Genomic DNA, 11680 nt, shown 5'->3' on the forward strand with positions numbered 1-11680 from the left:
GCAGGGCTGCCCTCAAACATTTGAGGTCGGGATTCTATCCAATCGTGGGTTCTAGGCATTGCAGCTTTTAAAGGCAATGTTCCTGTGTTCGTGGAGATAATATTCACGGGCAAAGCTGCAATGATTCAATCGGCATCTACCTTTTAAAGCTGCATTGTCCATCGACCATATACGGTCGGATTGAATCCCGGCTGGAATGAGAAACTAAATTATTGGCCGTGTTCAAGAGCATCAAAACCGTGATTTATCATAGCTAAATTATGACTGACTGATAATAAAAAAAAAATTGACTACGTAGTTACTTATGATGCAAGGTGATATGTAGATCCGTTAGACTTGACTCGCTTTTAAAATCGACTGTATTCTTTCCTCAATTCCTTGTGTCCTCTCTCCTCTTTCTTAAACAAATTAGAGGGGAAGGTCATGCCCCCCCCATGACCTTTGGTTTGTGTGGTTTGTGTGGGGCCTAGCAGTTGCCTATACTGCAACAGCTTTAGGGTACAGGCACACTGATGCATGAATGCGGGTGAAATCCGGATACATCATTGTACTTCAAACCCATGAAGTACAACTCATCTCTACTTTTTTCAGATGAGATGTATTCCTACAATTGGACTATCATGTTAATGCAAGGTGTAAATGGGGATTAAATATGTTTTAACTTTACAGCTACACTCTCAAATCCCTTACAAGCAGTTCAATTGTCTACCCAGCAGATGGTGACGTTTTACTCCATTTGATAGTTTGAGATTCACTATCATTTGATCAACTTCTTCTACAACTTCTTCTACATTGCATCTGATTTGACATCACCGCTTGTATAAGTAGTGGATCCCACCATTGCCACCAAATGTAGCAGAGTTGAATCTCTTAGATCTACATTACCTGGGCTATTTTCAACAGTATCTTTACAATAGTCTATATAAAAAGCATATCTTGTCATGTTGCAAACAGTCAGGTTTAGCGTGTGATCAAACTTGTTTGTCATTTACAGTAGCCGACTGGTAAGCAAGGAATCTTTCTAACTGTACATATCTCACAAGGGCTCAATTCAATCCATGTCACGGAAGATGGCACAATTCAAATGTAAAGGTAGCGTCATTTCCGATTGAGCCGACATATGCAGCATTTACTGTGAATGCAGTTGACTGCGTTAACATTGCCTTTTCAATTTCAATCACGCTATACTGCAGCTTTTCCGTGATACGGATTGAAACGAGCCCTAAGAAAGGCAATAAGGACCTGACCGGTTTAGGTAAGAAGTTTTACACTCATTTCTGCTGTCAAAGCACATTCAAGTCAAATTAAGAACACGAACATACTGCTATCTGCTGTAGCTCTTTATTATATTAATTATCAGACAAATGTCAACATTTCTAGAAGACGGTACTGCAAGTGCTTCATTGGATTGGATATTGGTTTGGAAATTTTAACCATTCTAAATACATCATGGATATCTGAGGATGGTTTCTTGCTTGTTTTTGCTTTGCAAAGCACAACTGACAAGACAAAAATAGCTCCGTCATTTATTTTCTATGCAGTCATTTGAAGGCGGATAAGCCTAATCAAATTACCTAGCAGCCAGAGACTGCCAGACTTAAAAATAACTAATACGCTAATGATTCGGGACTGCAACCTGACCGTAGCCGTTTCATCCCAAAACAACGCAGTGCATTCTTAGCAGGCACAGAACTCCTCTTAAATTCCCTTCCGTTTGCAATCCACCTCCGATGGTATTTAAAACTTGTCCTGTCTTTATTGAATATTTTTTTTCAGTTCACTTGTCTTTTTTCTTTTAAATCGTGGAAGGTCACCTGCTCTAGTAGGTGGCTGATGTTGATGGATGAGGAGTTTATCACAAAGTGGACCAATCATTATGTTCAGCAGGTTTGGTAGTGTGTAGTCAGAGAGTATATTCATATGTGCTGAGATGGGACAATAACTTCCCTAAGAGGACTGTGTTTTCATCTCTTCTCCTTTCTGCCCTCTCTCACCATGCCCTCCAGGGGAGAGGACTGGTGGACTCATTGGCAGTCCTCGTTGGTGTAGTCACCAGCCTCCCAGCGCAGTGCCCGCTTGTTTTTGTGCCTGGTGATCCGGGTGGCCTCCAAGACCTGAAATTGAAGAAATAGCAGCAATGTCATATTGGACCTGTGCTAAAGATCCTTCTCTGAGACAAATGACCAATGATTAAACGCACATCAACAGAGAGAGGAGCAATCACTTACCTCATTATTCACATCATCAATGCACTGAATTCTTGCATACTGCAGGAAACACAAAATACATTTTTCAAATTAGCAACCAGCTATCATTGTGGTATATAAAACCTGTGAGATTTCTCAACTCATAAGATGTACTCGGTTTCTCCATCACTATCTGTATGCTTTTTTTTGTAGGCGTATTGCATTGCTGTAGTTTTTTCTAAACTGTGTGCCTAAATGTTTGTCTTATGTGTGTCTATAATGAATGTTCAATGTGTCTAAAGATACCAACAACACCCTCTGTGTCCAACTACAGTCTTTTCTCACTTACAGCTTTCTCTTCCAGCTTCAGTTTGACTCTCCTCTCCTCAAAATCCTCTAGCAGTGTCTCGGTCAGGCCCTTTTGCGTGGGTGTCCCAGGGGAGCCACCTGTCTCTGCCCATGGGCTGGCAGGCAACATGGGGGAAACCCTGCTAACCATGGGGGAGGTGGGCCTTGGACAGCCCCATGGCTGGGCGGTCACTATGGAAAAGGAGGGAAGTCGGGCAGTGGGACGAATGGAAGGGGAAAAAGGAGCTGCGCTGTCTGTTTTATCTGGAAGGGAGGGGATAATGAAAGAAACAGAGTTAACACATGTTTGTAATTGTGTTATTAATGATAGAGTACATTTGAAATGTAAATTGAATGCAACATGAAACTCAGGGGCGCAACTTTGGTCCCCAGAGAAAGTTGCTCCCCTGATGAAACTACATAATGATAATTGTATTCTTACCATTGTACACCTGTCTGACTCCCTATGAAAATGGACACTGGTAGGCTAAACATTTTAGATTATCTTGCTATAATGTGAGTGACTGTACAGTGATCTTAACCACTAAATGTCAGTGCATTAACTCTAAAGAAAAGCACCAAAAACCCAACTGGAGAAACTATTCAACAACCTCACAGCAATCTGTTTTGCGCCGTGTTAATGGTTAATCATGGCTGGTAACACAGCTTTGCTTCCTCTCCCCATATATGACCAAAGATCAGGTTCTAATTAAGCTTGTCGTTTCCTCCAGTCTAAGAAAGCCATCAGTAAACAAGACTTTGTAATGCAACATCCACTCTGCATGCATCAACGTCACAGAGAGTTACTTAAATCAAGCCAAAAACATGTATAAGATATTGCCATCATGAATTATTCCTGTGTTACATTGTCTTGTAACTTTATGTAATTGTATAGATTTGTCTATGGATTAATATACCATCCTACCTAGCATTGATACTGGAGTGATAAAGGAATAGGGCCGTCTGGTCAAGCTTGTCTGCTCTACAAGAAGTGAAGGGCTCTCATAGAAGACAGAGTCTTCCTGTTCCACGATGACCCTTTGCAGGCTTTGCGATTGATATGTGTCTTTAGCGTCTCGTCCTACACAGTCCAGGTTTCCTTCCATAGAGGCGGACAGGCCACAGGATTCCCGGAGTTCCCGGTGCTCCTGCTCGCGTTTTAGATCCTGCTCAATCTCCTTCTGGATAACATCTGGAGCGTTTGGTCTTTGAGGTCGCATGCCACCAGAATTCAGGTGTGCCCTCCAGGTTTGAAAAAGCTTATCATTTGGCTCAGACCCCTGAACTGCAGAAGCAGTGGGTGTAGGGGAGGACGGAGAGTACGAAAAGGAGGCTTCTTTAGCTGAGGAGCTTTTGGCTAGAACTGGCTCCTTTCTTCTCACTAACCACGATGGGTCATTTACTATTTCGCTAGTGCTTGTCGTCTTCACCACTATTGTGACTTTAGAGCTTGCCGCCAATGTAACACTCTCCTCTGGGAGGCTACTTGGCAGTACTCTGGTGAGGTCTTGGGAATCTGAACCCCAGCCTTTGCTGGTGGTATTGATGCTTGGAGCGGTGTTCATGTGGCTGATGTACAACTCCGTCTCTTCTGAGTGCCGGTGAGGGAAGCAAGTGGAAGGGAAGCATTCACTATCTGAGCTGCTACTCCTCACAATGACCCCGGGTGAAGACCAAGCCCTTTTCCTCTTCTCCTTGGCTCCAGGTTGGTCTGGCAGCTCAAAGATCTTCTTCCTATCCTCCAGTTCCTGCGGAGTTCCCCTGTCATACAGACTTGGGACTCTCCCCTGGTGCATCAGGTCCACTTCCCTCTGGCTGTCCTTTTCGATCTCGCGCTGGATGAAGAAGCTCACCCGATTCTTCTCTTTGGCCTTGACATGTGTCAGTGGTGCTGCAGGCTGGGAGAGCAGAGACTTGGTCTTGATCTCCACCATCTCCTGGACATCGGTGTGCTTAATGCCCCGCAATTTCCGAAGGCTCTCCTCTCTCTCCTGAGTGATACGAATCTCCCTCTCAATGGGCGTCTCTCTGTGACCACTTACCGATTGGGTGACCTTGCTTTCTGGTTGAGAGTTGTCATTGGATATGCTTACATCACTTGTGTAGCCAACAGTGGGGTTCCCCGATAGATCCTCCAGTCCAGAGTCAAGGTCGTAAAGCAGACTACCCTGGCTCTTGGTTACCTTCTCCTCTGTGCGGTACACTGTCACCTTTCCGCCAGTGACGACTTCCCCTTCATCCTGCTGTTTCACTGGGGTCGGACTTTGGTTCAACAATACTGTAGAGTGGTCTTCTTTTTTCACACTCTTTGGTGATAGCAAGCTGTCTTCTGACTGCCATCGTCTTCCTTGTGGTTTTAGAGAGCTGGGACTCTGCAGAAAGGGGTTGAGCCTGGACTGTTCCATCTTTAGGAACTGCTCCCGCGCTGCGCTGAAGTTGATCTGCTCATTGTCGATGGTATCAGCCTCGGCTGCTGGTGTGGGCTCAGATTTACTGCTGGTTGGACCATAGCACAAGCTGAACCCTTCCAGCAGCTTGTTGGGTGACAAGCTCAGCGCACTCCACTGCTCCCTGTAGGTGGCAGTTTTTTGGGGGGCATGACCATGCATGATCTCCTTCCTAAGTTTCTTCTCCTCTTCCTCTGCCTTCAATTGGGCACCGTTGTCTGTGTCCACCTGGTAGCGGGAGTCCTTGTCCTCCTTGAACAGACTCCCTGGCTTCTTCCCACCAACATACGTCTGCAATTTGAAGCTGCGCTCCTCTTTCAGGGTGGCTTGCCTTTCCGGGGACACCATCCAGGCTTCATTCAGCTCTGCCTCTGGGCTTGCAGGATTGTCCACGAACGAGTAGAAGCCGCAGTAGGAGCCCGTGCTGCTGGGACTGCTAGGGCTGCTGGTTTGCCAGTCTTCGCTGGTGATGCCACAGTTTTCCTCCGACACCGCCACCTGCCTGGCCTGCACCACCACGTCCCGGGACGACACCTCTTTTTGCTGGGAAGATACAACGACTGTGGACCGGGTGTGGTTTACGGAGATGCTGTCGAAACTGAAAGCAGAAGAGTTGCCATTCCTGTTGTAGGTCCAGCTCCGGTCCAGGCTGAAGGGCTCGTCCGTGGTGGGGCTGAGCATGGTGTGAAGATCTGTTGCCTGCTCCAATTTGAGTGACATGGGCTGCCGCAGCCACTTTCTGGGTATGCTGTCCGTGGTTCCTTGGGTTGTGGTGTCTTCCTGTGTAGACAGTGAGATTTCTGAGGCAATAAGCAGGAGAGAGTGGCACCCTATCAGGTCTCCCTCATTCTCGGTCAACACATCCTGGTAATCATCAGATGCAGCAACTGAGAGTCTCTGAAACCAATAGAAGAAATAAGGAAATGGATCAAAACAGTTGAATAGTCAACAGGAAACTGTATCCTGTCAGTATCAACCAATTAAACAAGGCTACCTCTGTCCTGATAGTTCTAACAATTAAACATAAAGACATTTTTTGAATAGCTATCTTTTTGCATACAGCGACAATGGCTGTCATTCCCACTTCCCAGATATCTACAGAATACAGATTGTGCCACCAAAATGAAATGACTTGCATAGCACTTTTCAGAGTTTTATGGTTCACAGGAATCTGTTTAAAGGGTCAATAAAAACTTGTGTAAGAGAGGATGGCGTGAGATTTGCTGTGGAATGCCATTGTCAACATTTACAGCTTAAATGCAATGCCTACTACCTCATGATAGTGAGACACCGCCTTTACAGTAAACCTAGCTGATAAGGAGAGAGGTCATGAAATGAGAACTCCTTATGTTCAAACTGGTACAATTTAGAGCAATCTAATGTGTGAGATGGTCTCAAATATACAGATTTTTGTGTTTGTCAAGAAGGTAAGAAATATTAAGTTGGTAACAAAAGACTGCAGTCAGGTCAGATTTAAGTTAATTTAAATTGATCAATGAAACCAGAGTCAGGTAATGAATCTGTATTAACCTCAGGGGTTTTCAGTGTGAATCGAGAAGTCAATGCCGAAATTTCCCATGCATTTTACAGCATACCTGCAAAACATGTGACATCCTCCAATACCAATTTTTTTCCCAGCATGGCAACCCTCAAAGAATGCATGGGAATTTCATATGAGGTTGAATCATCTCAGTCAAACCTCTTATCTATTTTTGTGAACTTTGGCGTTTCTGTATGGAAGATTACCAGATCTATTGCTGTGATGTGAAGATCTATAAAACCATTCTGCTACAGTCTTTGCCTAAACTTAATCAGATATTTATACTTTTGACGTTACAGTTGAGATTTTAAATTACTTTTAACTTATGGAGAATTTCAGGAAACCACAGTCAAGTCATATATGCACTCAATGGTGATGCAAATTGTGATTAAAGTTAAACTAAAAAAGTTTTTCGTTTTTAATTTCTTCAAGCAATGGAATCCTACTCCAATGCAAATAGAATCCTACTCTCTTGCACAGTTAGTTTTGCATACTAAGTCTCTTGCGTAGTTAATTTTGTTTCGGTATGTTACATTGGCTAATATTGTGTTGATTCGAGCACAGTAGAGCAAAACATTGATAGTGTTAATTAAAGGGGAAAACTCTAGAAAGTTGAGTGAAGTTCAATCTCTTGCTTCTCTGCGTGGGCTGATATTTCTTCTGCACAGCAGTCTGAGGGGAGCTGCAGGCCAGTGCATGTGCGCAGCTTAGAGTGAACATTGGTTATTGGTATTTTTGTAATCGTTAAGGACAGAGGAGTTTTTTGGGGATAAAAAATAAACAGAATGGAGCTAAGCACAGGCTAAACCCTACATGAAGACCTGGTTCAGTCTGCTTTCCACCAGACACTGGGAGATTAATTCACCTTTCAGCAGGACAATAACCTAAAACACAAGGCCAAATATACACTTGAGTTGCTACCAAAATGACACCTGAGTGGTCTAGTTACAGTTTTGTCTTAAATCGGCTTGAAAATCTATGGCAAGACTTGAAAATGGTTGTCTTGCATTAACCAATCTGACAGAGCTTGAAGAATTGTTAATCGAATAATGTGCAAATATTGTACAACCCAGGTGTGCAAAACTCTTTGAGACTTACACAGAAAGACTCACAGCTGTAATCGCTGCCAAAGGTGATTCTAATGTATTGACTCAGGGATGTGAATACTTATGTAAATTAGATATTTCTGTATTTCATTTTCAATAAATTGTTTACATGTTTTCACTTTGTCATTGTGGGGTATTGTTTGTAGATTGGTGAGAAAATCTATTTAATACATTTTGAATTCAGACTGTAATACAACAAATGTGGAATAAATCAAGGGGTATGAATACTTTCTGAAGGCACTGTAGCTGTGTGTGTGTGTGTGTGTGTGTGTGTGTGTGTGTGTGTGTGTGTGTGTGTGTGTGTGTGTGTGTGTGTGTGCACACAAACTTACATTAGTCCCTGTCAACAAATTACCCTATTGTGACATGGATTAGCTAAGGCCAAAGTCAAGTTGTAAAGACTCAAGATAATACAAGTAGAAAATAGGGCAATGAAGATTTCGCCACAGATTCGTCCCTATTATAACCTTTAGACTTATTCAATTCTAATACATTTACTCATTGACTGTCCAAAAGAAATACCGAAATAAATGTTGTCATACCCTGCAGCTTTCCAGTGGTGTGTATTCATGGATGCCAAGGGAAGTCAGGCTTCCCCCCAAAAAAGGACAAAAAAAGTAGATATATTTTAGAATTTTCCTTCAATTCGCAAGAGGCTGAATGTATCTCACAGGAGATAGCATCAGAGCGAGCGAAACAGCGCCCCTCTGTCTCTCTACGTGTTGGCCATCTATCTGATGCTGTCTGGTCCAAACGAGTATGACAGGCAAGGGAAGCCCGCAAGCATCTGGTCTTCCTTAAACAAAAAAAGTATAAAAATGTGAGCAAGCTCAACTGTGAATGGTCCTGGCTCACCAAAAAAAAAACTGTCAAGGAAACGCAGTGATGGAAAAAGTACTCAATTGTCATACTTGAATAAAGGTAAAGATACCTTAATAGAAAATGACTAAAGTAAAAGTGAAAGTCACCCAGTAAAATGCTATTTGAGTAAAAGTCTAAAAGTATTTGGTTTTAAATATACTTAAGTATCAAAAGTAAATGTAATTTCTAAAATATACTTAAGTATCAAAAGTAAAAGTTTAAATCATTTCACATTCCTTATATTAAGCAAACCAGACGGCACGATTTTCTTGTTTTTTAAATTTATGGATAGCCAGGGGCACACAACAACACGCAGACATAATTTACAAACTAAGCATTTGTGTTTAGTGAGTCTGCCAGATCAGGTAGTACTGTAGGGATGAACAGGGATGTTCTCTTGATAAGTGTGCGAAACGAAGCTGGGAAACTGTATGGAGTAAAAAGTACATTATTCTTTTTGGAAATGTAGTGAAGTAAAAATATAAATAGTAAAGTACAGATACCAAAAAAAACTACTTAAGTAGTACTTGAAAGTACTTTTACTTAAGTACTTTACACCACTGAAGGGAAGCCAGCCTGGATTTGACGTCACTCCTATCAAATTCCATTGAGAGCATACATCATTGACAGAAAAACTTAAATTGTTGCATCTCGCTGTGTTGTTGTCCTCCGCTGGCTAGCTAGCCAGTTAGCTAAAATAGGCCCTTTCCTAAATTAGCCATGGATGGAGATAGGGATTTGCACTTGTGCTTTTACTTAATTCTCTGATCCAACCATTAATTCATACATTGTTGTGCCTCTGCCCTGAGAGGATGGAAGTTAAATATGTAGCTAGATGTAGAAGGCTAATGTTAACTAGCTAACTTTGCCAATGAATGGAAGTTAGGCTAGCAAGCAAGCATTTTAGCCAGGTAGCCTAGGACAGCAAAAAATAAAAGCGCTTACTGTATGACAGAGTGATAGACTGCTTCGTCAACATGAAATAAAGGAGGATGGTATTGGCGTTTCTCTACAAGTAGGGTGAGTCAACATGTTTTTGTACTTGCACGAATGCGCACACACACACACACACAAGCGCACAGAAATCAGAACCATGGACAGCCACATCATATTAGCTTACGTTGACTACGTTGGACTACATTTTGTGGGGTAGTTGTCACTGTATCTTTTAGTTGTCACTGTATTAGACTAAGCAGAGGTGATTTGATGATGTTAAAATATTGACGTTGAAATGGTGCTGGAATAGTGGAGGCAGCTCCCGTTTTCTTTGTGACTTGCGGTAACTCTCCGTGGTTCTAAATCAAGAGTTGTTTAGTGGTCCGAAAATGTCGGAAACATTAACTTGCTTGACCCTGCTGTAGGTCATGTAACTGTCTGTTACTGTACATACAATATGCTTTCTGGACTTCACTGGACAGAGGGTACTGTTCGGTTTTGTGATAAAACGAAGGTGTGGTTGAATTTATTCTGCCACTGTCTTCTTGTTGTCTCGGCCTTTAGGCCTATATATCACGGTCGGAAGGCATATGAATTAGCAGGTTATAGAGCAAACAAAACAATTATCACAGCGCATAGGTAATTTTACCCACTCACTGCTACTGCAGCTTATGTCTATTGACCATGCAGATGTCAAACCAGTTAATATGTCGTTGAAGGACATCCATGCTAACTTCTCATTAAAGCTCTAGTATTCAAAAAACATTTTGTAAAGGAACAACGTGCTGGAGTGCTCCAATGGGTATAGGTTGTGTCGCTACAGAGACGGGGGCATACAAGGTGCCACCACAATAAAAGTGTATAGAAAAATACAAATATAGGATCTTAATTTGAGCCAGTTTGCTACAGCAGGAAAATAATCCTGCAACAACAGGAAATGTGAATAATCATGTGGATTATAATTAATGGACATTTTTAGTAGGGGTTGATACATTTTTCATAAGGGAAAATCAAGTCTGAAAACTTCAGAAGCCTTTTAAAACATCAGATACACTAAGTTTAAAATGTCATGTATTGAAGGCAAGTTCTCCTGCAACAGGGTGATCAAATTAACATCCTACATCTGTAATGTAAGTAGCGATAATGCTGTTGAAATACATTGAATTTGACCTGAAAACTGTACAGTACATAATTTTAGAAAAATAAGTAATGAATCCTACCTTAAGCGGTATACAGCGAACAAGACAAACAGTTTTTCTTCTCTGTCTGATGTCTTGTCTCCCACTTTCTATCTCTCTCTCTCCCTCTCTCTCTCGCTATATATATATATATATATATATATATATATTACGGTCTCTTGAGCACCTTACAGCACAGGCAAAGTTCAGCCAATGTCATGTAAACTACTGGAGTCCCACCCTCTTACAGAAGAGGGAAAAGTACATGAGACTGACAGACCGCTACATCAACATCTGGAGGTAGGAGAGAAACCTTTAAACCTCTCCAAGGCCAATCATCAATCAAGATAACCGAGATCCCTCTTATTATAAACAATTGGGCCATAAAGAACTTAGACTATTTCAATGTGTACTGAAACAAAGTAACGTAGGGGCTCCATTCAATCTCTATCGCTGAAGCGTTACAGATAGCGCGCTAGATATGTAAAGGTCATTTCCTACTGATCAGGCATCTGCAGCATTTACCATAACTGCAGTCTCCGCTAACGCATAAGGATGGAATAGAGCCCCTAGAGTGGTTTTGTTGTGAGAGAAAACAGAATATTCTGGTAAGGTCTCTGAGTCCTTCCTCCCACCTCAGACAACCTCTTTAGGAGAAGCAACCCTAACCTCCTGTAGTCTCCGTAACTCCTGGAGAGCTGCTGGGTGTGCAGGCTTTTGTTCCATCCCAGCATCAACACATCTGAATAAATGACCTGTGGTCCAAACTGAAGACCATGATTAGTTGATCATTTGAAACAGGTGAATTAGTGCTGGACTGAAACAAAAGCCTGCTCACCCAGCAACTCTCCAGGACTGGAGTTGGAGAACCCTGACCAGAGGGAATGAGTAAGGTCATTTCCTGTTGAGTGCTTTCAAGTGCTTTCAACAGAAGCTTCTCCTTCCCTTCATGACCACTGGCATGACTTGATATGCGGTGTTATGGAAACGTATCCATTCCCTTTAACTATCACCAGTCTCACAAGGAACCAAGAACAGAAAAGAACACAGTTTACAAATACTGAGGCATCATCATTAT

General features: G+C 42.2%; 1 protein-coding gene across 1 annotated transcript; it reads right to left on the minus strand.

Annotated features, from left to right (window-relative positions):
- Window positions 1–1325: 1325 nt before the first annotated feature.
- On the minus strand, window positions 1326–5902 carry LOC139539575 (mitotic interactor and substrate of PLK1-like; the record flags this gene model as incomplete). Its single annotated transcript, XM_071342642.1, has 4 exons — window positions 1326–2114; window positions 2229–2267; window positions 2536–2798; window positions 3460–5902. Coding segments are annotated over 4 exons (2835 nt in total), but the record flags the coding sequence as incomplete, so codon positions are not given.
- Window positions 5903–11680: the final 5778 nt, after the last annotated feature.

The sequence above is a fragment of the Salvelinus alpinus genome, chromosome 15 (assembly GCF_045679555.1).
Source record: "Salvelinus alpinus chromosome 15, SLU_Salpinus.1, whole genome shotgun sequence".
Lineage (NCBI taxonomy): Eukaryota > Metazoa > Chordata > Actinopteri > Salmoniformes > Salmonidae > Salvelinus > Salvelinus alpinus.